The 27,082-nt window shown below is 38.5% G+C and overlaps 1 protein-coding gene across 3 annotated transcripts in view; it reads right to left on the bottom strand.

Annotated features, from left to right (window-relative positions):
* Nucleotides 1-3,790: 3,790 nt before the first annotated feature.
* PRDM2 (PR/SET domain 2) overlaps nucleotides 3,791-27,082 on the bottom strand; it is a 63,108-nt gene continuing 39,816 nt past the window's right edge. For 2 of the 3 annotated variants that reach the window (XM_050909271.1, XM_050909273.1), the window contains 3 exons: nucleotides 23,285-23,395; nucleotides 17,364-21,738; nucleotides 3,791-3,904 (listed from right to left, as the gene is read on the bottom strand). In XM_050909271.1, coding sequence (XP_050765228.1) covers nucleotides 3,796-3,904; nucleotides 17,364-21,738; nucleotides 23,285-23,395 — 4,595 coding nt within the window. In that variant the 3' untranslated portion in view covers nucleotides 3,791-3,795. Of the gene's footprint in view, nucleotides 3,905-13,850; nucleotides 15,412-17,363; nucleotides 21,739-23,284; nucleotides 23,396-27,082 lie in introns of those variants that run through there. The other variant, XM_050909272.1, reaches the window with a different exon arrangement.

Genomic DNA, 27,082 nt, shown 5'->3' with positions numbered 1-27,082 from the left:
AAATAAATTGCACAAAAGTGACCTCTAATAACCTCATTGGTATGCCTTAAAGGCACTAAACTCAGCACATCTGTGCCACAAACTCTGTACTTAATTTAACTTACTGTTGCTGGAAGTTGAGCGGGTCTCAGAAGAACCGATAGTTTAAAGCAGGATTTGGGCTGCATGGCAAGAAAGCTCTTCCTCAGCAACAATCCTCAAGTGACCAGTGAAAATTTATACAGTAAGTGTGATCTTCCACAAAATGCCTAACAAAGCTGCACCGGGAAAATCAAGGGTATATCATATTGGTGCTTTAAGACAGAGTATATTGGAGCTGGGTTTTATTAGCACTGTATATTCATTTTTCAAATGATCGAGATGCTGTCCAGACACACAGGAAGATAATTCCTGTTTGAAAGAACAGGGTTTACCATACTAATACCAGATGATGAGAGGAAGGAGAAAATGTGGAAAGAAAATAAAAAGAAAGATAACGTGCAAAACTAACGTGAGCCAAACCGATGAGAGAGCTGTATGTGCACGCCAGCTTCTTTGAGATACACATAAGGCCAGGAAACTTAATTTCTGTGCTATTTGACCAAGATTTACCAAGCTGCCTAGCAGATTTGGATACTCACTTCCGACTAGTTTGAATGAATAATGAGAATCTCAATCTTCCAAGGCTGCTGCGAAAAATTTCAGCCTTTGTTTGGAATTAGTACATCACGTATTTCAAGAGGAAATTATTGCTAGCAAAAAGCTCAAGAGGGGACAAATCCTAGAGACTCTCCACTCTCAGAAAGAGACAGAGCAGCCAGCAATGGCACAAGCTCTCCCCACAAAGCCTGCATCTCAATGGTCTCACAGTCTTGAACTGGAAGCATCACTTCCAACATGGGAGGGGATGTAGCTTTTTATGGCTCATCTAGTTCTCAGCATCTCAGCCTTCCCCCAAACCACAATTGCACTTAGAACGCCTCCAATAGGGGTACATCCAAAAAATCTGTAGCTAGATAATACAAGATCCTGAAGACCTTTTCTTTCCAACTCAAACAACATGTAGCTAAAACATTTTTACGGTGAACAAAACCAATGTTTCTTGTTTAAAGCTTTTGTATTCATTTTGAACAATTTGATTTTCATCAAAACTATAAAAAATTAACTGTTTTCAGCAATTTCATACATATATATATTACTATATGTCATATATATATATGAAGATATATATAAAATTGATCCTTTTTTTGACTTTTTCAGGGTGGTGGGAAGGAGTATCAACCGGGCACTTGTTTTTTTCTTAACTAACGTGTGCATACGTAGATGTGTGCTTATCTGTGTGGAGTGCAAAGACAAGGAGAGGAATAAATTGACTGAAATAAGGGGGAAATAGGGCAATCAACCCCCTTGGCCTCCTTGAAAAATCCCAAACCCGGACGCTACGTTAGCAGGGATCCTGCAAAAACTTGTCTTGACAGAAGGAACCCTTCATCTCGGGGGTGAAATCTGCAGGGGCCCGGAGAAGCCCCCCTGCCAGACAATGCACCTGTGTGTGATTGTCACCATTGTGGAGCAAGAGCTAAGAGACCTTTTTGCACTGCACTTTACCAACTGACCTGTGTATTTCTGCAACTTGTCTTTACTGGCTGCCAGCTACCTTCATGGATGCCCTCTCTACAGGACCATTAAAACTAAACATGCTAGTACTGAGGGTCACAAACACAAGCATCTTATTTAAGGAAAAGTGTTGCTTGATACTCCACAGCAACACGCGTGTTTTACACTCTCAGTAAATAAATAAATCCTGACTATAACAAGAGTACCGGACTGGCAACAAATGTAATGGCAGCTTTTGAGAAATGGATGCTTGTCCCTTTATGAAACTGGGCTATCAGTGCATTTCACAGAGATCACTTAACAGGTGGTCTTCCAAAAAAAATGTGGGTCCTGACGCACTTCGAAAGCAATGGCATCACGCCCATTAAAGCTAATGGTACAAAGTCAAGAGACTGGGGTACTCACAGACTTCAGATGTGGAAACCTCAGCGAAACCCACCACTCCCTTCCGTGGATTTTTGTGGGATGCCCAGTTCTTTACCCGTTAGGATGTAAAGTAGAAACTAAAATGATGTAACAGTCTTTTCAGAATTTAATTGCATAGTATGTTAAACCCCTCTGTGTTCTACCAGAAAGAGGAGACTCATCCAGACCCATCAACCCTCTGAACACACTTAATCTGCCTGCAAATGTCTAAGCATTTCTCCATGCTATTCCACTGGCTGTTGATGTATGGACTCCACGCAGCAGGGGACCCTGAGATCACCCTCTCACCAGCATCCACAGTTCATCACTCTCTGGAGAAGGCAGGAGCCCTGCTCTGCGCTCTCTCCCTCTCCCTCTGGAAGGAAGGACAATATGACAGAAGCACGCCATTGCTTCCAGCAGACACCGCTGTCCCTGTTATCTACTGAGGAACCGGTCTCACCTCATCTGAGAAAAAGCAGGAGAGGATAATGCTTGAGGATTACTTCACCTCACCTTTTCCAGTCAAAAGTTCCTAGTACCTGAAAATACACAGAGAGTTGCATTTAATCAGAGTCAGCTTTAAGATTAAGTAGTCAGAGTAAGTGCCCCGTTACACTGAGCTGGAAGCAGGACAAGTCATTCCGTGAGTGCTGTGCAGGAAAGAGATGCCCGTGATTTAACTTTTGCTTGGGTTTCCCACAACTAAATGGTCTATGCCGCAGTTAGGGATGTTAACAGTTCATTAGCAACCACTCCCATCATTTGGGAGGTAGTAAACTTAAGAATTTTACTAACTTTTTCCCCAAATGTTTTTTTTTTTGAACATATTTAACAAAGAATAAATTTCAGGCTGCAGCATCTTGATTTTACTGGCACTCATTCTCACCTTTAGCTTTACACATGTAAGTATAATGTTCCTTAGCTATTACATCAGTCTAAAGGAGGTGATTATCTGCATGTTACAGGTGGGGAAATGAAGGAGCAGAAGACAGTACCTTGTTTAAAGTCAACCAACAGGAAATCAATTCAGCTTCATCAATAACATCGGACCAGGTCATTAATTTGTCCAAGCCCATATAGCTTCATTACACCAGTTTATCTCACCGCAACCCCAACTCATGTTTTTGTATGTTATCATGGCACTGCAATTTGCATTGTAATACTGGTCTTTGAGCTTCTGGCATTCAACCAAAGCAGCCAGCCATAAGACACATTCCCAGGCATATTTTTTTTTGGTCAGAGTTAATATTTGTTCAGCGTTTACCCATTCAGCCTAAAAGATCTCAAAGCACTTGGCCCACTACTACGATCAGATACAAATACCACTGCTTCCAAGATGGGGACAAACCCCATCCTTACAAAAATTACCACCATCTTCAAGCTCCCCACAGGATCCAGAGGAGCAACACCTCAGGTCTTAAAAGCTCATAAACAAAAGAAAACTCTCCTTACATCTTCCATGAGGCTCAAGAGCGGACTCTGCCCTAACAGATCATTTTGATCCAGAGTATATAAGTACACATCACTAGAGAAGACCTTGTCCCTCATGCTTGATTTAACCGAGAGGCCCTATTTCTGACATAGCTCTCCCCCTTCACGCCTGCTTTCTTATCAGTGACCAGTTAAAACAAATGCAACGACACTGTGGGTTTTCTGAGGCTCGGATAATATCTGTGAAACGCTTTGCACTCCTTGCCCCCAGAAACACAGGATAGGTAAGCTCTGCGCGTCCTCCCGTGGCAGCGCCTGGCTGCATTGCTGTACCTGGTTTGGTTGGACATGCAGAAGAGTCTATTCCTTGAAGAAGTGGGATGCGGTGCAGTTGGATTTCTTGCATTGCCTGGTGCTGGTGTTATGCGAAGAGGAGGAGGGACATCTAGAGGCCATGCGGAGTCTGTAACTGTACAAAGAGGCAGAAGAAACTCATACACATGCATTAGGGTATGGGGGGGGGGGGGGGAGCAGAGACATGCTTTAGGGCCCTACAGGGGCTTTAGTAAGCTATGAGAAAAAAACCCTAGACTCCACCCACACTGCAAGTACTGAGAGCCACTTCTGAAGGCAAGAGGGGTTTTTTGCCTTGTTCTGAACTTACCCTGTTAGTTTATTTAAGTAGGAAACAGACAATGTCAACTAGAAGCAGCGTCCAGCCTCCCACCCAATGTCCCAGACCCTCCAACTGGGACAGACAGACAAATCCAGAGTTATGTAAAGAACAGTTAGAATCTGAGTCAAGGTCTGTGTTCTCAGGACAGTCCATATCGGGGTTTAAAATAGGTATTTATGGAAAAGGAATTCTACTTTACAGAAGCATAATACCACATCTGGTAGTTTTTCCCAAGGTCAGAGTCTGCAGTACACTTTTGCCACTATAGCACTGGCAGACTTGACAATGACACATACAGGTCGCTACAGTGAGCACTGCTACCCTGCCTTCATTGTAGAGGATACGTTATTTCACTTCAAAGTTTAAACTAACTCCAAGAATCCCAAAGTGAAATTGAAAATCAGAGATTTTAATTGACAGTATTACATCACCGTCGATTGTGATTTCAAGAAGAAAGCCTGAAAACACGAGTCAAAGCAAGGGAAGTAGAAAGGCTTATGCCCTATTCTAAACGTACAATCTCAGTTCCAATATATACCCAAGCCAAACTTCCTTACACTAAAAGATAAAAAAAAATCCCCCAATTTGTTTTTAAATTCAGCATCTTTTGCTATCTTGCACAGACTTGTACCTCCTGGGTGCATGCAGATGCATGCCTGCTCCCCCTCGCACCTATGCACCCCCTACACTTGCGGTAATTACATACCTACCTTGTATACGCAAATTCTTCAAAAGTCTAACCAAAACCAACTACTTATGTTCTTCCAAGAGAACATCTTTTGAAATATAATTTTATTACATAACAACATGTCTAAGAAAAGTTTAAAGTTACGTTTTTCTCCAGGTTATTTTTAGAGTTCAATATCCACCCTTTAAAGGAGATTTCAGTTATTGTTTGTCCTTACATACAGATTTTGTACTGCAGTGTAACTGCAAGTTAGACATAAAGAAGTGCAAAATTTTCCATTACAACAGAAAAACAAAACCACAGAAATTTTGAAAAGCAAGCAATTCAATTATTTCCAAATTAAAATTTGTGGTTAAAATAGTCTGCCAAAGTTTTGTTATTGTTATATGTAAATTACACTCTCCAGCCTTTGTGAATTTAATACTGAAGCATTCAACTAGTGTGTAAGAATCAGAAAGTGCTAATGAGGAAGTCAACAAAAGCCAGATTTTGTCGTCCCATATAAGGACTGTTACCAAGGGAACCAGCAGAATATCCAAAATAAGTTTAGTTTGTTTGGCTTCAGTTCTTTACTATAACTAGAAGAGAGAAATTTTAGGTTTTTTATTTAGAACATTTCCATTTAAGTAATGCTTTATGTCAAAAAATGAATTATGACTTGTAAAAGTTCTATAATCAATAACATCTGTGTGTTATTGCATGCAATGAACCAATGCCTAGATCCTGTGGGAAACCTAAAAAAAAAAAAAAAAAAGCCTCAAATCCAAAGAGACAAAGTATCTGAGAAAATCTGACCTGCATTTTCAAATGCACACCACTCATCTTCCCCCAAAACCAATCCGCTAAAGGGATCTGTCGCCCCCTAATTTCATCTAGCTTTAAAGCTAATAGATCATTGGCTTATTATTCAGAAGTTGAGGATTAGAGGAACAAGATAAAAAGGGACTGTTTTTCTAGACAGAAATTGAAATTGAGTTCTTAATGGAGTTCTTACTGTTGCCTTTCCATTCTGCTCTCAATTAGCTGTGAAACAATACGGCAAAGCACTGACAGCGGCAGAGCAGTCATGTTTGCTCTACCAAAGCAGTCAGGAAATGGGTGCCCTCCTCTGTACCGATATTAAACTGAAGTGGATTGACAACTCTGTTTTTAAAGAGCCTGTTTAAAGAAACACAGTGATGTCTGGATGTTTTAGGAGTAACTCCCTGGGTTTGCAAGGCAAGCTAATCGCAGAGGGGGAAGGGAGCTGAAATACCCCCATCGCATGTAGGAACAGATATTGAGATTGCTATTTTTAGCACTGTCACTTTGCACCTGCTTTCACCATCACCCATGCTGGGGTAACTGGAGACAGGCAGAAGAAAAGGAATTCTTAGAAGCCCTGTGCCGATGCAGCCGAGCAATAAGGACTTTCTCGGGAAGGGGCAAGGGGGCTGTACCCCAGCCCCATCGCACCGCTGCGCACAGTCCACGTCCTGGACCAAACAACTGCGGGCAGACAGCACACCCCATGCTACATCCAGCTCTGTCGAGTCTGCTGTTTAGGAACAGTCCTAGCCGGAAAATGGGGGGGAAAGCAAAAAAAAAGGAGGAGAAAACAAAAAAAGGAATAGCATCAGAAAACATACTAGGCTTGCAAGAAAAAGGGCACAGAAACCAAATGTCAGGCAGCAGGAAAGATTTGTCTACACTGAGTTTTCTATGTCAACTAGGACTTCTAAATCAGGATAAACAGTTTTAGTAAAGGTACTAGCTATACCATACATTAAAGCTAAACCAAAAGTTAAATGAAGCTGTTTTTTTACATGTAGACAGGGCTTAAAACTCTCTCTCTCAACTGAAAGCACACCCTAACTAAAGAGAGAGACAAATCACTGAATTTGGTGAGACTTGCTACAATAAAAATCCACTAAATCCCAGGTCTTACAGTCTCCCATCCTTGGATCTGAAAGTGTTTTGCCGTATGAGTCAGTACCATAATCCCCATTTCTCAGATGCAGAACTGAGTCAGAAGGAAAGCGATTTGCCAAGGTCGCCCAGAAAATCTGCAGTCTTAAAGCAGAGGCAGGAACAAAGGCAAAGGTTCCCCTATCACACTGCATTGCTATTCCCCAAGTTAAATTGTCTCCTGAATACTTACGAAGTTTCACCTTATTTGTCTAAACCAAATTCCTACTTCCATATACCTTCCTAGGCCACTGAGCCTTGAAACGAGCAGTACACGCGAACTAGGCAGCTAGTAAAAATGCCAGATCCTGGCAGACACCCTTCCCTCAGACATTTTCAAAATACATTTGGTATTTTAACGCAAATTACCTTGTCTTCTACCACACATTCTTCCAAGTTGCTAGTTTAGTTCACTAGAAATGTCCCAGAAAAATAAGCCACGTTACTTGTGGGAATGAAGGCTGGAGTGATCTGATATGGTTGCTGGTCACACCAGTGAAATTCAGTGAACAGAGTAAAGTCATCGCAGTACGTGATAAAACATTCAGGTAATTTAGGTTCACATTTTTACCTCAATTAAAGTGTGTTTTTCTTGCAGGGCTTATACTTCTATGCTCCTAATCTAAAAAAATCCATGCATACAGTCTGCAATTTCAGACACACACACATTCCAACCTATCTCCTAACAATAGACACATCAGGGACATATTCTATCAAAAGTGTTTCCTACTCTTAAATAAAACAACGTCTAAGCTGACACAGACCACCTTCTAAAATAATTGACTGCCTGGGAAAAAAAAAAGATAAAGAGGTGTGGATGTTTAAGCCTAAATTCTTGGCTTTGCAGAATTAGGCTAGGCAATTTTACAGGCCAGAAAGCAAGCAAGGGGGGTTCGGGGTGCAGATAAATGAGGTTTCTGGGCTTTCCGCACTCAGTGAGAACTAAAACATTGTGTTGCTAACCTAACTGGCATGTACTCTCTTGCACTAGCATATTGCTTAATGGGAAAGTAAATACACAAAACAAGGACTTGGAAAAACATCAACCACTAATTATATGAACAATTTTTTTTTTTTTTTTTTTAAAGTGAAACAAAATATTTTGCAGGACAAAAAGGTTTGTGGATAGAATTTTGGTGAGGGGGATGTCTCTCTTTTCTGCGCAAGAGTCCTGCCTCTGTGTACAAAAAATGGGGGAGCAGCAGAAAGCAAAACGGATCTTAATGTGCTGTACTGCAGCTATTTCGAGACTTACGTGCCTTTATTTATGAAAGGGGTGAAAAAGCTGGAACACGTCAGGATTTTATCTTGCAATCACGCGACGCTAAAGGACATAACATGAATATGATGATTTTATGGTCACGTCTTTCATGAATCTAAACTGGAAAAACCTGTTATTGAGATCTTTTGCATTCTCAACTTTCAAGAAGATACCTAGCAGCACTCTCTAACCACAGTGGTTCAAAGAACTTAATACCTTTAAAGTAGCATTGCTCCCCCACAATAACTCAAGAATTGTTTTGTTTCACGCATGTGCTCTAGAGTTCAAGTTTCTTCATTGTTGACTCAGTTCCACTCCCAGTGAAATCCTGTTTCAGACCACTACTAGCATCAGCGATGAACACCAAACCAACATTGAGAACTGTTGAAAAAAATCTCACACCTACAACTCACCTGGGGGACTACCTAAAATTAATGTATTGATACCATTTTACTTAAACATAACTAGATTTTCAAAAGCAACTAGTGATCTAAAGTAGCCGCTTTAAAGGGATTCAGCGCTGAGGATGGCTGCTGAGCTCTTTCAGGAAATCAGTCTCCTTGCTGGTACTTCAAATTGAGCTCTAAGAAATTATTAGTCACTTTAAGAAATCTTGGTCTAGGCCTATAAATTTAAATGAACACTATCACGTCAGCAATTTGTCTTCCTGCCCTTTTAAAGAAGCACAGAGCATTGTACGAGCCAAAAGGTGAAGAATGTTGGATTAAAAATAGCACTACTCAAATACATCTTCTACACTGTCAAGTAATCTAATCTGATAATTTGATAAAAAGTTTGTATCTACTGAATCACATTCATGACAGAGGAAACGAATGAGAAAACTTTATCACACATAGGGAAGACTATGGTTGATTTTTATTTAGCTTTATACAGAAATGGTTATTCCAAATGAGCTCAAAATGATTACTGAAGGCTAGCAGAGCTAGTATGACACCTCAGTCCTGCACATCTCATTATATAAAAAAGAAACCACAGAACAAAATGTGCTTTTGATTTAAAAAGACAGATGAGTGAAAGCATTTGCCATAATGAATGGGAAATACAACTTCAGTCATACTCCAGTAACAGTGGAGTTTTGAGTGTGCAACTCTTCAAAGCAGCTCAGTGACGGAAGAATTCATTCTTTCTCATCTTCCTACCTCCTTCCACACTGCACTGTTTAGCAGAAATCACAGTACCTAAATGAAACGCTAAATAAATTCTACCATCAAGTCACAGTTGGAACGTGACTAACTGCTACGCACACATGATCTGCACAAGACAGTGAGTTTGCTCAGTCTGCCTGAGCGCCTCCAAAGCAAACTCCCTCCAAGAGCAGCACTGGAGCAGCATCAGTGCTCACGGTTCAACACCGAACTGCAGCAAGGATAACAGACTGAGCTCTCTTCTGTTGCCACTTGCTGCCAGGCCTTCAAATGCCCTTAGCAGGTAGCACATCCTCTGTGTTCTTGACAAAATCACTTCCCTGAAAAAAAGTCCTCGCGTTTACTTTACCCTAGGCAAACTTTGCTGAGTAGCATTGCCTAAACTGCAGAAGGAATTGAGGCAGGCTCTGCTGAAACAGGCCCAGATATGAGATTATTATTCTTTTTTGACTGACACAGGGCATTATGAGTAGTGCAAGTCTCAATTTTGCTGTTCATCTGAAAGGCAGCAGCACACCTCCAGTGTGTAATACCACCTTGCACCATACAGACTCAATGCTGAGCCTGTATTTCTGAAAAATGGATCATCCGCTGCATAATCAAAGCTGTTTCTCACACCCCTTTGGCAGTTTCTGGGAGTACTGTCATCCAAAACATGACTCAGACACCCTGTTCGGCTTGTGAAACATAAAAGTCTTACAAAAAAGAAGCAGAGAGAGATATACAAACAAAGTGCATGTTGCTGATTACTATACTGTTCCACAAACCACTTGAGCTTCGAATAAATTAGAAAAATTAAGCAGCTACCTATCTCTTAAGAAAAAGCCTCCCTCCAACTTGATGCCTGCTCAAGCTTCCCTTTGAGTTTCAGTGTTTTACTGTCTGGTATCTGGAAAAAAAAAAAGCAGTATTTCAACGCTCTTTTTCAAATGTATGCTTTCAAAAGTACACTCTACCAAAAGCATTTTTAAAGACTTACTAAGAGAAATAAACGAGCAGGATCAGCAAAATGAGAATGAAAAGCGATGAAGTATGCATGGGAAGCAGTAGTCAGAGGTGACTCAATAGCAACAAGGCTTCCTCTTAACTAAGGAAGAGGTTTAAAAGTAGTTAGCGGCTGAGAGACTGTGGTCCAGAGATAGAATAGGACTCTTTAATATCTCCTGTTCCTTTCTGAGTTCTGCCAGGGATCTCGTATTAGACACTGGATGCTTTACACCAACAGCTTCCTTTCCCACTCTTGGTCTAATAATCTATTTGCATTTTAAACATTTGGGTGGGGACCCTTGCCTGACTAAGTGATGAGCACAAAGCAGCACCAACTGCAGCTACAGTCTGAGTGTTACCTTGGTATTAATTTCACTCAAAAAATACCTGGAAGACATTACTTAAATTGCAAAGCCAAGACCCCAAAGAAAGCTTAGGAAATGACATCGAGTCATTCATACATATGGAATAAAGACCCATCTTTAATAACATCAGCATTTTTCATTGTCTCATTTGGTGTGTAAAATGGATCATTAACTGTACACTTAATACATCATGCCTTTCGTATAGTTTTATTTGCATCTTGCTCTGAAATAGAATTATCTTCCTCACCTTCCCACTCTTCCAAAAAATACTGGAAGGTCCTACACATACCCTCTTCCATTAGAGAGCTGCTATTCACTTTTAGAGCAGCTCCACCCTATGAATTAAGCGACATGGTTTCTACCAAAAAAATACAGTATGCAACTATGTAATTAAAATGCATCACATGGCATACATAAGAAGGAAACTATGGATTTTTACTGCAATCTGAATATAAGCTTTTTTTAAATCTCTTTAGCATTTGAATTTGTACTTTATTCCCAAGTGTTTTCTAAGACATCTCTTTTGAGTAGTCTTTAGCTCTCAGTTCACTAGATATTGGATAACTGTCCGTCCACAAAGTTTAGATGAAGCAATCCACTTCAAAAAGTAATTCAGATTATTGTGGCTGTATAGGTGAAGCTTTACAGAGTTCCCATTAAACTTCTGTAACATTTGTGCATCTAACTGTTGAGCACTTTTCAAAACTCCAGCTATGGCTTAAAAACAGCAAACACAATACGGTATTAATTCTACAACAAGTATTGATATTCTATTTTTAAATATTTTACAGGGGTGACCCAAAATCAGCTTTGCTCTATATTGGTATCAAAGTATCTTCAGTTAGTATTATGAAATTTCATGCTAGTCTGAAGAGTTTCTTTCTAATTCTTTACCAGTTTAATTAAACAGAAGATGTAGAAGTTTACCTCTTTTTCATAATTCACTTACCACAAAAGCTCAGATCCAAAACAGCATGCATTTGTTGTTCAGAATCTATCCTTTAGCTCATTTTCATCACGAACAGAAGCAGAATATCATGTGACTCATGCAGATCACACATTCAGTAAATAAAAGCTAGAATTAGTATGTACGGTCTTCTAAGTTCTCTTTTTAAGGTCATTCACAAGCTATTTTGTCTGTCACTGGTTATCACCTGCAACTCAGCTTCTTAGCTGAACTTGACTCCAGTAAAAGCTGGAACTGGCCCCATAATTTTGGAAACGAAGTCACAAACGTCAGTAAGTGAAGGAAGTGCTATTCATTTCTACATTTGAAATTGAAAATTTACACATCAGATTGCCAGGATCTAGTTTTCTATGACATCTCCCTAAAGAAAATCATCAGCAACTAAACCAGAATTTTAAATAACGGCTTACAATACAAAATACCAACGAAACATAGTACTAGAAATACACTAGCCTAAATCAACTACAGGTAGCTTACACAAAGGGTCAGGAGCTTACAGAGCAAGGCAGGAAACACTATATGCAGGGGGCCTGGCTGCATCATCTGGACTGTCTTGTAATGCCTAGGATTGAATACATTCAAGGCATTCTCTGATACAAGCTGGTTTTAACTCCTTCTAGCAAACTGGATAATGGGGAAAAAAAAAGGTAAACACAACATGTTAGATCTCCCATCTCCCTACACACTTCAGCATTACTGTTTTTATTAAACTGACACTGCATTTGATCTTGACCAGCATGTCAGTTAGTCTCTGTAAACAGGACAAGTTTAATTGTTTTCATTGCCTGCTTGGATGCATTTCAAGAAACGTCAGCACTTTGTGGGCGTCGTTACAGTTTTATTGTTGCATTCAGATCATGAAGAGGCAGTTATAAAAGCCACAGAAATTCAATTATGCAGATGAGATGCACTAGTAATAGCAACTATAAAAGTTGTACATTTCCTATCTGTGATGAGTCGCCTATTTAGGAATGAAACTTCTTCCTTGATGATTAGCTCTCACTTTTGAATACAGTCTCCATCATATAGCACTTCACTTGAGAACTGGTCTGTACGAACGTGTGTGAACATCTCAGTGTGGCAGCATCCTTGGGACACAACAGGATTTAATATCACAGCAGAGAAACATTAAAAACAATGGCAACAGGATTTCTGCCATAATATTAAGAAATGAGGGAAGGAAGCTGGTTTATTTATGATCAGTTCACTGACAGACATCTCTAAGAAATCCTTACAAGGTGATCAAAATACCGAGACTGCAGTAAGACCAAACACCAACTGGTATTTCATTTGTCAGTAACAGAAGAAAGATGTGAAATGACTACTTAAGGTTAAGTTTATGTCCCACCCTCAGTAACTTCAAAACTACAGGAGAGTTTTTACCTTTTTTTCATGTGTCCTGATTCTTATAAAATATCCAAATACAACTATGGGTATGCAAAACAAAATGTTTCCACTTAGGCAAATATAGTAAAACCTAATCAATACTAAAAACCTTCACTGTGGCTGTCCTACCACCTGATATAACTGCTGCTGTAAGCTAGACTAAAAATTCACCTCTAATCGTGGTGCAACTATCAAACTGCAGTGTATATCATCACAATGCAGATGTGCCTGCAAAAACACTCAGTGAACAATCTTAGAAATTCTGCATCATTGTACCAGATCTTCCTTATCAGTTAAAATTCAGGGAAAACTTTATTATGGAGAAGATAACATGTCGAAGGAATGACATATCACATGAGAAAATAAACAGGGAGTTTTTGCCAAAGAATCTTACTCAAACAGAAGTATTAATTTGCATAGACAACTACATAAAATATTAACTTACTACTGGATTAGTAGTGAATACGCTAAGAAATTGGCTACTGTAATACTGTTAGTCTTAACGATGTTACATTATTCCATCCAACTGCCACACTAATACGGACACAGATGCTTCCAGCTCCACTGCAGGAGGCAGAATGTAGATCTTGGTGGTGGACTACAACATTCCAAAACTCTCAAGAGCCAAAACTCTTTACATGTATTTTTTAAATTAAACTATTTCACAAGTTTAAAGCATATAAAAATAGAACATCATAATACCACAAAATGTTGAAATAGTGTGTGTAATTTTAATTAAAATAGTTTAAATTTATTAACTGTGTCCACAATTAAAAAGCAAAAATCTAAGACTAACTCAGAAGTGTCAAACCAGTATAAATTTGTTTCAGTGAACTGGGTGTAGACAACTGAAGAATGCAAGCACACTTAATTCCTTCTAGATGTACATTGTCTCATTTTTCCTGGTACATCTGGTTTCCATACAAAAGGCAAGTTTCCCACAAGTTTTTAAAAAGTTTACTTTATTGGTTACAGTTATATAAAATGTGTCATGATAGTTCCATCTAGTTGGTCATTAAGTGCTTGCAACACCACAGAGACTCTTTGATACATCCGCAACTTACATGATGTACTGCATGCTGGAGGAGAAAAATCCCCCTTCAGTTGCTTACCTGCATTTACAGTATCTTCAGCAAGGCTACAATGTTCAAAAGCAATGACAACCCCGCTTTTATGTCAAATTGTAATTTTTAATGTTTTCATTAGAATAGTCTTTATATCACTCTCCAATAGAAGAAACAATATAACTAACAGCAAACTTTAATACAGGAACATGCTCCAAGATTAACAACCCAAAATGAAAACAAAATGAAATTAATGTAAAATGTAAATCACATATAGTACAATTGAAGTGTCCAAAACAATTTAAATAATTTTAAATATTTTATTTTTTAAACTTGCTACAAATGCTTTATACAATATTTCAACATAAAGTCCCCATAACAGAAATGTAACAAAATGGGAATGATAGTGAAAGTGAAAGTTAAAGTGGCACAAATTCACCAAACAAGTATTAAACTACAAATTTTAAGAGGTAGATTACTTTTTAAGTCAAGAACAAAAAAATAAAAGGGGTGGCTGTATAAAGAAACTAGTCACTTTCCATCAATTGTGTCATTAATCTTGAAAGCTATATGAACACATGACAAACGGTATTTCCATAAAAAGCTGTTATGAACAGACCAATTTGTTGTCTTAAGTTATTAGACAGAGGTGAACGACCTTTTAGAGTAATTATATATTTAACTTGCAAAATATACAGGTATGTAGTCCTGGTCTAGCCTTCTTATTGATAAAAAGATACACTGCATTCATTATATATATGGTATTTAGAAATTGATATCGGTATTTCATTGCTATATAAAGTTTCATTTGCATGTATAAATAGGAATTTGGAAAAATCCATAAAATATCCAAATCAGGCTTTTTCCCGTTGTACGCTGGACATCTAAAAGACTCAGAAAGTGAGGAGAAGGTGGGAAGAAAAGGAAATTCTGTCGTGCTAGGTTGGCCTCTACTGATTCATTTAGACAAAAGGCTTTAAGAGACTTAATACATGACAAAAATACTTTGAGTGCAGCAACATTTGTTGTCCCTGAATCTACACTGAATTATTGACAAAATTAAGGAACCTGCTTTGCCAAGTATACTGTATGCCATTCACAAAGGTATGGACAAAACCAGGATCTAAGCAAACAAAAGAGCAAAAGATTTGGTTTAGTTAATCCCACTATTTCTTTTGATGGTTTCATGTGGGTTTTGTTTTGTTTTTAAGAGTACCCTTCTCTCTTATCTGAATCATCCTGTAGCCCAGCATGTGTGTCAGGCACGAAATAAGAAAATCTATGCCTGACACTGAATATTAGCAAGAAGCCTGCAGGCAATTTTATGATTGTGAGTCAGCTTCAGCTGGTTTCGCAAGCTTGGTGGATTTCACATCCATTGTCGTAGTGCTTATCCTAAGTTGAGCATGCAACAGCTCTACCATGTCATTAAGGGATTTTTTTGTTTGTTTTGTTTTTACAGGAGATTCCTAGAAAATAAAAAACAAAAACTGAAGATAAATGACAAAACAAACTATTTGTGAACGGAGTATGTTTACACAGAAAAACTGAAAGGTGAAAAACAAATTTGGAGACAAATATTACATGAAGCAAGTCTTGAAAAAATATTAAGATTTCGGGGGGGGGGGGGCAACCAACAACAGTGCCTACATAGAGTAGAATTGCAGTTAGCCTGTGCTGACATTAGTGTATGAAGGCAAAAAAATTCTTCATACTGAATACTTGATATAAAAAAGTTGACTAGATAATCTAGATTTATGAACATTATTTCAGAAACAAAAAGCAAGAATTCTTCTAGCATAACTATTCACTAAACCAGTAAAAACCACAAGCTGCCAAACTAAACTAACAGTCTTTGAGACCATCAAGGAAATCTTACCCCTAGGTAAACTGTTATTTACCCCAAATACTATTAAACAATTTCCATATGCACAGTTTTCCAAGTACTCGGTTATTTTGCTTAAGGTCAAATGATTAATTTGGATGGAAAGATGTGTCATTCTGGCTTCAAATTCTACTGATCTGTTCTGGCATCATGTAAAATGCAGTTTCACACATAACACTAAGAGAGCAGCTGATGAGAATTAAGTAACATGAAGATGTTTATGTCCCAAGAGAACAGGCCTGGTAAACATTTCTTGTTCCTTAAAGGCATTTTTTACACCATTAGTCTCCAGATTCCAGTAACATTTTTCCCCTTCAACATGCCCTAATTTGGGTATTGACTATTTTAAGTCAAACTCCCCTCTAGCACTTTGAAATAATTCTGTTATATTGAACCTTTAATTTACAAAATATTTCCACAATATTTTCACCTAGGAGGTCTTCACCGTAAGACACACAAGCTGCAAACAGTTTGGATTTTGACACTTCTTGACAAATTCTGCTGGGGACGCTTGTTCTGAAGGAGGCTGCCAGTTCCTCCCCCTCCTCCACTATCAATTAGTTTGATAAAAAAATACTACCTTCAGCCATAAATCTGGTGTTAATCACAGCCATGCACTGCAATTACCAAAACCAAAAGAACTCTTAGTTACCAATGAGCTTTGCGAAAGTTACTCGGCAAGTCAGATACTTGTTTCCAACAATAACAGGGCAGGAGCATGCTAATAAAAGTTATAAACACTTTGCAAAATATGCTATTGATTTGAGACACTACATGAAGACGTAAGTCGGGACTCAGGCACATAGATTAAGATTTTATTTATTTATTGAAGTATTACCCTTTCGTGTGATTAAAATGCTTCTTCTCAAAAAGAAATAAAACTTTAATTATAAAATTTGTTTATACTGAAACATAAGAGCATGATACTTCTAACAAATTTACATGTTCACGTAACTTTTCTTACACGTCTATTTCCCTTATATTAAGTATTTAATGATCTGACTCAATTAGTATGCACATACATTTTTGAAGTATTTGGTCATGGGGTTTGGGTTTTTTTTTTTGATATGTAGAGAATGCTTTTTATTAAAAACCAACAATGCAAGTTATTTTAGTCAGTAAAAAATGCAGTCATGATTTTTAGCTTAGCGAACTGACATAAACTAAATCTAGAATGATTCTGGGCCACCATATATGTTAGATATCAAATACAAGGTCAGTGTCTCCAATAACATTAAGTTTAAAGACGTTAAGATTATTTGCACTCAGGTACTGACATTTTTTTCCAGAGTTTTCAATTCAGTTTATAATTAAAGACATTCTCTATACAAACTCAGTATGATTTCATGACAACATGACAAAATGCATCAAGTATGTACATCATACCTCAGCATGACTGAGCTACTTAACCATGTTTTAGGAAATGCAACCTTTTTTTTTATTTAAGTATGAGAAACTCAAAAAAAGACCAAGAAAATTGGCAAAACAGCAAGCAACGTGTTCCTGTGTTGTTTCAACTTCAAATTAAATGCTTACCTGAAATCTTTTAGTTCTTGCTTTGTACTGCTTTCATCTCTTTTGTTTTCTGCTGCCTCTGCATTTGCTGCCTGCTGTAGGCTTCGTGTAATAGGTCCTCCAATCCTCTCTCTAGATTTTACAGTGAATCTGTCTGCCTTTTTCTTACTTGCCACAGCAGACTTACTTGGCAAAACAGCTTTATTATTCCTTTGTATTCTGACGTGCAATTTCCGGGACGCTTTGCTTGAGATTCCAGAGGAACTGTTCTTAGCGACCACCTTAGTTTTTTTCCCATCAACATGGGACATTTTGGACACTCTTACAGGACTAGAGTTCCTCAATGACAAAGATGAATTTGGCTTTTTAGATCGAATGGGAGGTACAAATTTAACATTTTGTTTCGATTTGAAGGATGCAGAGGGAAGTTGGAGCTGTGCAGGTCCTGAGGTTCGTGCTCTTGTCTTGCCCAAGTGAGGCTGCATGCTTTGCATTTTGATTTCCGCATCTGCTGTTCGCCTACGCTGGTTGTTGCCTTTTTCACTGCTTGCAGGTGAAGAAGAACTTGCACTTTTTTTTGAAGAATTCTTTTTAGAGGAGGGAGAGATGGGTTTTTTGGGACAGCTATATGATGCATGTTTGTTCAAACTTCCAATATAAGTAAACTCTCTATTACAGTAGGGGCAGATGTGAGAGTCTGACTCGGATGGATTATTTTTCAATTCTGCCTTCTGCTGGGCAGATTTCTTTTTTTGCAAGATAGCTTTCTGGACAAGCTGGTTTTTCTTTTTCAATGCACTTATTTTTAGTTTATTCGAGGACATTTTGCTAATCTCAACATTGAAATTAAGTCTTTTAGGCTGACCCATTCGTCTGAAGGCATTCTTTCCAGGGCCAGCTATAACAACCATGCCATTCTTAGGCTGCACTGTCTGTTTCAGTGGTACTGGATTTTTTTTAGGTGTGTATCTCTTCTTATCACTGGCAGATGCACAGGCCAATATGTGTTTGTGTAACTCAGGCATGTTATCAACACTCTTCCCACATTTTGTGCATCGAATGGCAGTAGTAAAAGTCTGTGGAATATTGTGGGTAGTGAAGTTTGTTGCAGTAACTCCAATACCCATAGGATTACGATGGTGATACTGAAATGGAGGTGGTTTAAAGCTTGGGTAGTGTTGATTGAGGCCCATACGAACATCTGGATCTTTAGATTTTACTCCAGAAGCCATTATTTTTATAGTAGTATAAAGCTCTTCAGAGGAATCATTTAGATCTTCATCTTCCTCCTCTTTAGAAGGTTCCAAAGAATCTTCTGGCAGGCTCTGCATGTGTTCCACGTTCGCCTTACTGGGGTCAGTAAAATTCTGGGGTCTCAAAGTCCCACTTTCAAACTCATGATGTGTGCACTCTTTGTCTGGATGGAGATCCCGCTGATGCTGTTGCAAATTGCACAAAAAAGCAAATTCCTTTTTACAAACCGAGCAAACAAAGATATTTCCTACTCCATGAAGCAGAAAGCGATGTTCTGACAAGTCTGTTTTATCCCTAAAAAGCTGTACACAGAATTCACATTTGAAGGGCCATTCTTCAGCATGAATGGATAAATGCTTCGTTAGGTCTTTAATGGAAAGAAAAGGTGATTCACAGACATTGCACACAAAGCTTTTATTGAATGTTTCCTGCACTGCTCCTGATTCACTTGAAGTATGAGGATCTTCTCTTGCTTTCTGTTGTTCACTTTCAGTTTCTTCCTGCTTTATTATTGGGAGAGTATTTTCAAGATTATCAGCAGAGGAAACAACAGAAGAAACTACAGAAAGAGGAGGTGGAGATGGAGATGATGAGGATGAAGAAGAGGAGAAAGAGGAGGAAGAGGAGGAGGAAGAGGAGGAAGAGAGTGTAGGAGGACCAGGTGAAGCAGCAGAAATAAGAGGTTCAACAGAAGGAACAGGAGACGGAGAAGGAGAAACTGTAGGTGAAAGAACTGGTAGCGGGGACTGGGTAGTAGTGTTAGAAAGCGGCGATGGACAAGAAGAAGTGTTAGTGGCACTGGCAGAGACATCTGGCATTGATAACGGCATTGTTGGAAGAAGGGGAGGAGGTGATGTAGCAACTGTTAACACAGGCAGGCAGGGTGGTGGGGAAGGAGGATTGGTTGGTGTTAACAAAGGAGGCAGCTGGCACATGGAAGGTACAGCAGATGCCTGTGGCACAGGGGAAACAGAGGAACTAAGGGGCTGAGTGTCAACAGAAGACGATGCAGACAGACTGGGATCCATGTCAGGTTCTGCCTGAGGCTCCAGGGATTTGCTTGGGCTTGCACTCCTGTTTACACTGAGTGTGCTGTCTGTGGCTGCATCCGTTCCATTATACTCATTCAGCAGAACCTTCTGTAACATGCAAGTGGTTGGTTTCTTCTTTTTAACACCACTACAGGTTGGCTGTATGGAATTTTCTTTATATTCCCTAATTTCAGCATCGCTGCAAGGCTTCTTATGCACACTTAAATCTAAAACAGATTCCCAGGGAACCTGATTCTTATTTTTGACATCAGACCTTTGTTTCACACCACTAGATAAATCCAGTGGCTGCTGGTTGCACACATTGCCAAAAGTCGGAGCTGCTGTCCAGTCTTTTGATATTTTATAGTCTTCAAAGCAAAGAGGGCTCAAAGTCTCTTTTTCCTCCCTTCCAGTCAAGCTCCAAGCAGGTGAGTTGCCGTGGCTTTCCAACTTTGGCATTTTTGAACTCCGAATATTATCATTCCACACAGTTTTTCCCTCACCTGATTTGACAAAGTCTCGAAGTACTGGACTGTGCTGTGGAGAACTGGGAGGAGAGCTGGTCCTTCTTTTAAACCTACTGGATACTGGAGGCAAAATAGGCGATGATGTAACAGAAGGTCCTAGTTTAGGGATTTCACTTGACGGAGTTATCTTCTTACTGTCCTGTGTCTGAAGAAGCTGTTTTAATTTTGATGACAAATAAACACCTTTTTCTTTATGAAAAGGTAAGCTTTCTGTTGAAACGCTAAGAGGAAGATTTAAAGAACTCGTAGGAGTTATAGGTTCTGGGTCTATTTCAGTTTTTATTTTTGGTACAAGAGGAGGGCTGGCAGTTCTCCTCTTTTTGGATTCATTGCTCCCACTACTAGAGGGCTCCTTAGGAGGTTCATTCACGTGTGTTTGAGAAACCTTTAAATTTGGGGAAATTTCCACTGTGACTGGACTGATTATACAATTTAGTCCATATAAGTCTGCAGAGTTGGACTCCATCTGAATCACATCACAATTGCTAGTGCTGCTGTTGGACTGAATTTTACCATCGATGTAATAATTTAAATTTTCAGAGATATTGCTGGAAATATCCATAATATAGACATCATCTACTTCACCTTCCTCTTCCATTTCTGTACTTGCTATATATACACTCTGGACTGGTGGGGTCTGCTCTGTCTGAAGCGGTGGCTCTTCAGTAAAGAATCCTTTTCTTCTGACACCTTTGGGAATAAGATGACGCTCATGAACCCTACGCTGATGCCTCCGCATGTTGGTGTGAGTTCCAAAAACCTTTTTGCAGTATTTGCATGGATGCAATTCTTTGGGCTCCTTATTTTCCTCAGCAAAAGCAGAGTTTGACATTTCTTGGGAAACTTTCTCAGAATCCAAGACAACAGAGTCTTGCACAAGACTGGAAACGTTTAGATCATCTTTGAGACCATCATCCACAATTACTTGGTTATCAGCAACGTTATCCAAGTGTTGTGATGACGTTAGTGTTACGAACGGTTTCCTTTTTGGCCCTGCTTCATGGCGTCGCTCATGTCTTCGCCTGTTAATTTGAGTACCAAAGGCTTTCCCACAATATCGACACTTGAAAGCATGGTTAACAGTAGATATATGGATGTGCATGTGGCGTTCAAGTCCTTGCTTTGTTGTAAACTTCCTCTCACAATGCTGACAGGGAAACATGAACGTTTCCTGAACATCACCATTTGATTCACCTCTCACTTTTGGAATTTTCACAACAAGTTTTTTCTTTGGAGAGTTTTCTGGAGATTCTTCTGATGTACTCTTTTGCTCTTCCATAGAGTCTAACTTTTCTTCACATATCAAAGGCATTTCAGCATTTTCTTTAGGCATATTGGTATCTTCTATCTCCTCTTCATCTTCCTCTTCTTCATCATCCTCCTCTTCATCATCATCTAAATCATCCGATGTACAGTTTACTGCTTCTCCTTGTTTGTCCTCAGTTACCATTTGTGGTTCACTGGTAGGACTGGGGATCATCAGCTTTGGAAGTACATCTTGATTTACCATTTCCTGAATCACAGCTGTTTGTTCCAGGGACAGTACAGCAGAAACAGAAGGCGTTTCATCTTCCTCTTTATGACCTGATACACAAAGTATGAAAAGAAAACCATGAGACATTTTTACCAAACACTTCAAAGTATGCTACACCTTTCTTCTACCTTTTTGTCTAACACAACATATCCAACATTTATGACCCAACACAATACCACTACTTCTCGCTGTTGTGATTCAGTACTGAAAGTAAAACTGTATTCAGGAATTTCCCTTCTGGAACTTCAGCAAAATGTAGGCAACTGCTTATACTTAAGAGAGAATCTTTGGATTGAACATTGTGGCCAAGAAACCCAAAACAGCCCGAAGAGTATCAGAACGTTTCAAGGTAGACTTCAAAACATTTCAAACATTTCAAGAACCTTCCAAAAAAAAAAAAAAAACAAACCCCAAAAAAACACCAAACCAAAAAAACCCCCAAACAAACAAACAAAAAACCCCCCAAAACTTTCACTGACTTTTCTTACAGCAAATAAGTGTCAGGAAAGTACTGCAATACATATAGGTAAAGTATATAGGAAGCCTGTCAAGCCGATTTTGGATTTTGACCATTTTTCACCCAAATTATTAACAATAAAACAATCTGGATTTGTACTGTAGTGCATAGCAAGGTGTACCTTCTATCTGGCATAGTACTTTCCATTCTTTATATCAGATTTTCTATTAGCCATTGCCTGAATGGCTATTTCCTACACTTCTGAATCAGAGCCTGCATGCATTTCACTGGTGTGGACGGATTCTTTATTCACACCTCTGCATGCTAGTCTTACCTATCTGCTGTCAGATATATCCATTGCTGAAGAAAATAACTTTGCTGCCAATTCACACAACGTTGCGTAAGTGGTTACATGTATAGAGCAAGAAGTTCCTCTCTATTCCCTAGCTGGGGCATAAGACGCCTGGAACACTGGTGCACGTGTTGTGCAAGCAGAAGGGACAACAGAGTGAAGGAATAGAAGAGTAACGGGTCAAAAGAAGTTCAAGACAAGAAGTTTGAAAGAAAACAGTACCTATACAGAGCTTTAAACGTTATCGGTTACACAGCAGTGGCAAGTTTTACATTCTTGTAAAACAGACAAAAAACTATATATTTAAAATCTCTTTCAGGCATTTTTACATGCATACTATGTGAAAAAAGCCAAGCCAATTTATAAACAACCTTTGCGGATAATCTTTAGGACAAACAGCATGCTTAGTGAGTCGGTGCATTAAGACTGTATTTTTTTTCCCCTTGACACTGACTTCTGTTAAATAGCAATAAATAATGACTGTACAACTAAGCTCCAAAGACATTACTTTAGAATAAGGACTTTTCTCTGCTCTTCTGTTCTAAGGAGTTTGGATTTATGTCTAAATTTTACAGTACGTTAGTTTTTCCTGTTGTCAGAGTTGCATGTTTAATGACATACTTCTAATATTCAAGTTCCTTACTAATAAAAAAGTTTGGGCAAACAACATAAAGACATTCACTTTGCTACACTAACATAACATGCTAACATACTAAACATGACAAAAAGTGTCCTTTGATTCAAAAAGATAGTTAGAAGAAAAAAAATAAGATACTTGAGAACTCACCCTCTTTAGAATCCCTCATATCTGCAGAAGTAGAATCCAAATCAGCCTTTTTCTGTTTTGTATCCGCTGCCTTCTTTCCCTTGTTTTTACCTTCCTGAGTCTTTTTCTTTCCTGGGGAGAAAAACCCAACATTTATTATTCCTGTTCAACAATTTTTATTTTTCATATTTGAGTGGTAGAATTAAAACACCCAGCTTTGGAATATAACACACTTCTGTAGAAACCCTATTTCCCTGAGGAATACAAATGACAGATCAGTAAAAAGGACAGCATTCAGATAAAGCAGTAAGTCTCTAGAGGCCAGAAGAAATTGAAAGTAAAGATAACAATGAGTTTCTAAAAACCTAAGACTCCAAAATACTATACTCACTTTCAAAGCAAGAATAGACTATAACAGAAATGTATTGTCCAGAGTTAACCACCTCACATCATACAGTTACCCAATACCTTCATATGGCTATTAAATGACTGTATCTCATACAAGTACATGGAAAATAGGAAATTCCTTCATATACTATTAATCCTTAATGTTAATTGGAAGACCTTATAAAGTAGAAACGCGTAGAGGCTTCTCGACTTGTATGAACATTCTGAAAAATGACTTGAAGAGAGTTATAATAAAAGCAATGAAGCAATAACATTGCAAATAGACTAAAAGCAGCATGTTCTTAACCAACAAGGCAAAGACAGTAAAACCAAATTAGATGGAACTGGGTAACAGTAAAACATAAAGGTATTGCATCGTGTCCACTGACACAAACAAGTTTGCTAACGCTTTCTGTTAGCAAAATTAAGAAGCATGTATTAGTTGCGCAGGATGATGAACACAATGGAGATTAGGGCAAAATGGCATTATGCGAAGACCTAATCAGTGACGCAAGATGTAAAGACATTGAAAACTTCATTTACCAATGCACTACAAAGTTATACTGCTAATTTTTTCCATTAACCTTAAAGATTCAGTCCTATAATATTATGATAAGGACTGTGCGATAACAAATGAAACTTTAAGGTCTTCCAATTCAATTCATTGCAAAGACCGTATTCTCCACACAGAACGGTTATTTTACATAGAACACTGTGGTTGAGACACCAGTCTCCTCTGAAACTTCACACTTCTACGCACCACCTCTTCAGAACAAGAATTGTCTGAATGCAGCAATCTGAATTCCTCCTTTGCTCCCTCTAACACACAAAATGCTACTTTTTAACGCATTGACCCCTCCCTCTAATCAGAAGTGTGCATCATAGCCCTAAATCCCTTTGTTATTTAGAAGCGCATTCTTCCAACTCACAATCCTGTCAGCAAAAGTTCCTCCTTTTTTTCCTCAAAAATATTTTTCACATCTTGAGCCAAGAAACTGAAATTTTTAAACATTTTTAAAAAATGTTCCTCTATTCAAACTGAAAATTTCCAAGTATGCATCCCCTCCAACAGAACAGATCAGAGACAGGTCAGCTTCAAAAGGAAATGCTTCTTTTTATTTGAACATTCTATTCTATCTAAATAATTATCTGTATTTCCTCTTGAGGAGCTCAAATTTCACAGGCTCTCCCCAAATTCCAGCGTGTTTCAGTTTCATGTATGTAATTAACCTTTTTTTATTTTCTTACTCCAATTTAACAGTTTTTAGTCTGAGAAACTGACAATAATCCCTCAGAATGAATTTTTGTCACTTTGAAAAATACACAGGCACCCTTCCTAAAGTGAACTGGCAATTATCTCATAATATCCTCAAATATTGTAACAATCCCTGCGTCTAAACCTGCCATAATGAACCAACATTGGTTTATCTGACAATACAATATTCAATTGTATTTTATACCAAATACTTGCAAGCTGTCAGAAGATTTAGTGTATATTTTAGTTTTCACACAGGCATAAGGAGTTTAAGCGCATCTTTACCTGACAGGCTACTGAATGTCCAACTTGAACATAATTTTTTATTATCAGCACCTCTAATGTTTGTAATTACAACCGGTAGTACCAAGATTTGAGTATGAAGGATTTCAAATAAGTTTCCGAAATATCTCCCAAGTCACCTGAAATAACTCTTGAAATGTACAGTAACACAATCAACAAACAGTTCCATTTCTAGGTAAAAAGTCTAAATGTAAAATTTCAATACATCCCTAGGGAATCAAACACGCATCACAATACACCTTAGGAGCAACATAACAAAACGTATTTAGTTGCTAGAACCCTTTAAGAGCTATCAACTTTTTTGCAGACCGCTTATCATCTGAAGACAAATGTCAGTGTCTTGACTTAAATGACAAAATTCTAGATGAATCTCTCATCTCTACAGGTGAGACTGGAAACAAGAAGGAAAAGATTGGTCCACAGGCCCCTCTCATCTATGCCAAACTTGGCCATGGTTAGAGACAGTATTTTACTAGATGGTGCAGCATATGATAGTATTGCAGATGAAGCCACTGGGCAATTCTACATCTAATTCCACAGCAGCACTGAATTTCAGCATAATGACATGTTACTGTAAAAGCCTTCAAACCAAGACCCAATTAATTCTTTCTTATAACAAGATTAGAAATACATTGTGCTCTTTAAAGTGTGAGGTAAAGTATGTGAAAGCAACAACAAAAAATCACTCGTAAGTGCTAAAGCGTGCACAGGTTTTCCAAAGCGTCATCCATTTATAAAATATAAAATTTATAGTACCTCAAATCCAATTATAATCTGGGAAATCACTAGAATAGCAGGATTTGTATGCAGAATTGAGTTACTTAAGTCACACACTTCTTTATGCTATTGATGGAAAGAAGATCATTTGCAAGTTCTCCTGCCACACTCCTAAAAAAAAAAATTTAAAAAAAAAAGATTCAACCTGCTCACTGATACACCTGGAAATGTTTCAAGTTCTTGCCCTTTAAGTATAAACGCATTTGAAGAGAAGATTCATCTAGCACCTACGTGCCCTTACTCAGAAGAGCGAGCAGAATTGCTTGCGTACCTACATAATTTTAGATGCGTCAGATCAATTTCTGACACATATCAACTGGAGACACCAACTGATTTTTCATGTTTTCCTTTTACCAGCTTTAGTTTGTTCATTTTCTAGGTTGCAGCTTTCTTTGTAAAGGTTAAAAGAATCCACTATACTCAAGCATGGCAATGACTGTCCCAGATGCATCCATTTCATGGCCCTGAATGTTCAATAGCAGATGCTCAGGAAGAGAATTTAAGAATGGAGTAATAGTAAAGTGATACTTCATTGGTATGCTCTCCCAGCTTCCACATATCTAGAGTTGAGGAACTTTTGAAGATGTTTAATAGCTTTTGATAGACTTTCCTCCATGAGTTCTCAAAGTGCTTTTTAAATCCACGTAAACCTGAAAGATTTGCATCATTTTCTTCCTGCAGATTTTCAATGAAAAACGCAACCTACTATTCTGATATAAAGGATATCAATGAGTAGCCCAAGGCCTGTTCCTTCATTTTCTTACAGGTTAAGATGTCAAGAACTAACAGAAGCCTGCAGGAGGGGGACAATGCCTCAGAATACAGAACCTGGTGGAAGCCTGAGTATAAGTACACACGTGCACTTACCATCAGGTTCCTGAAGGGTCCTACATGGCTGCTACTGCCAGCTGGATCCACCACTTGGTCTAAACAAGAAAGATACAGGAATGAAACACAGGGAAAGTGAAATGGAAACAATGACAAAAGAATAAATGAAGGGCAGAACTTAATATATGTGTATGTGCATTAAAAGAATTGCAAAAGAAAGATGCAAAGGAAAATGAATGAAAGAAACAGATGGAAAGTAGCTACTTGTC

This window comes from Gymnogyps californianus, chromosome 21, assembly GCF_018139145.2.
Source record: "Gymnogyps californianus isolate 813 chromosome 21, ASM1813914v2, whole genome shotgun sequence".
NCBI classification, from domain to species: domain Eukaryota; kingdom Metazoa; phylum Chordata; class Aves; order Accipitriformes; family Cathartidae; genus Gymnogyps; species Gymnogyps californianus.
Note: the sequence above shows the minus strand (reverse complement) of the source record. Positions and strands in the feature narration are given on the sequence as shown.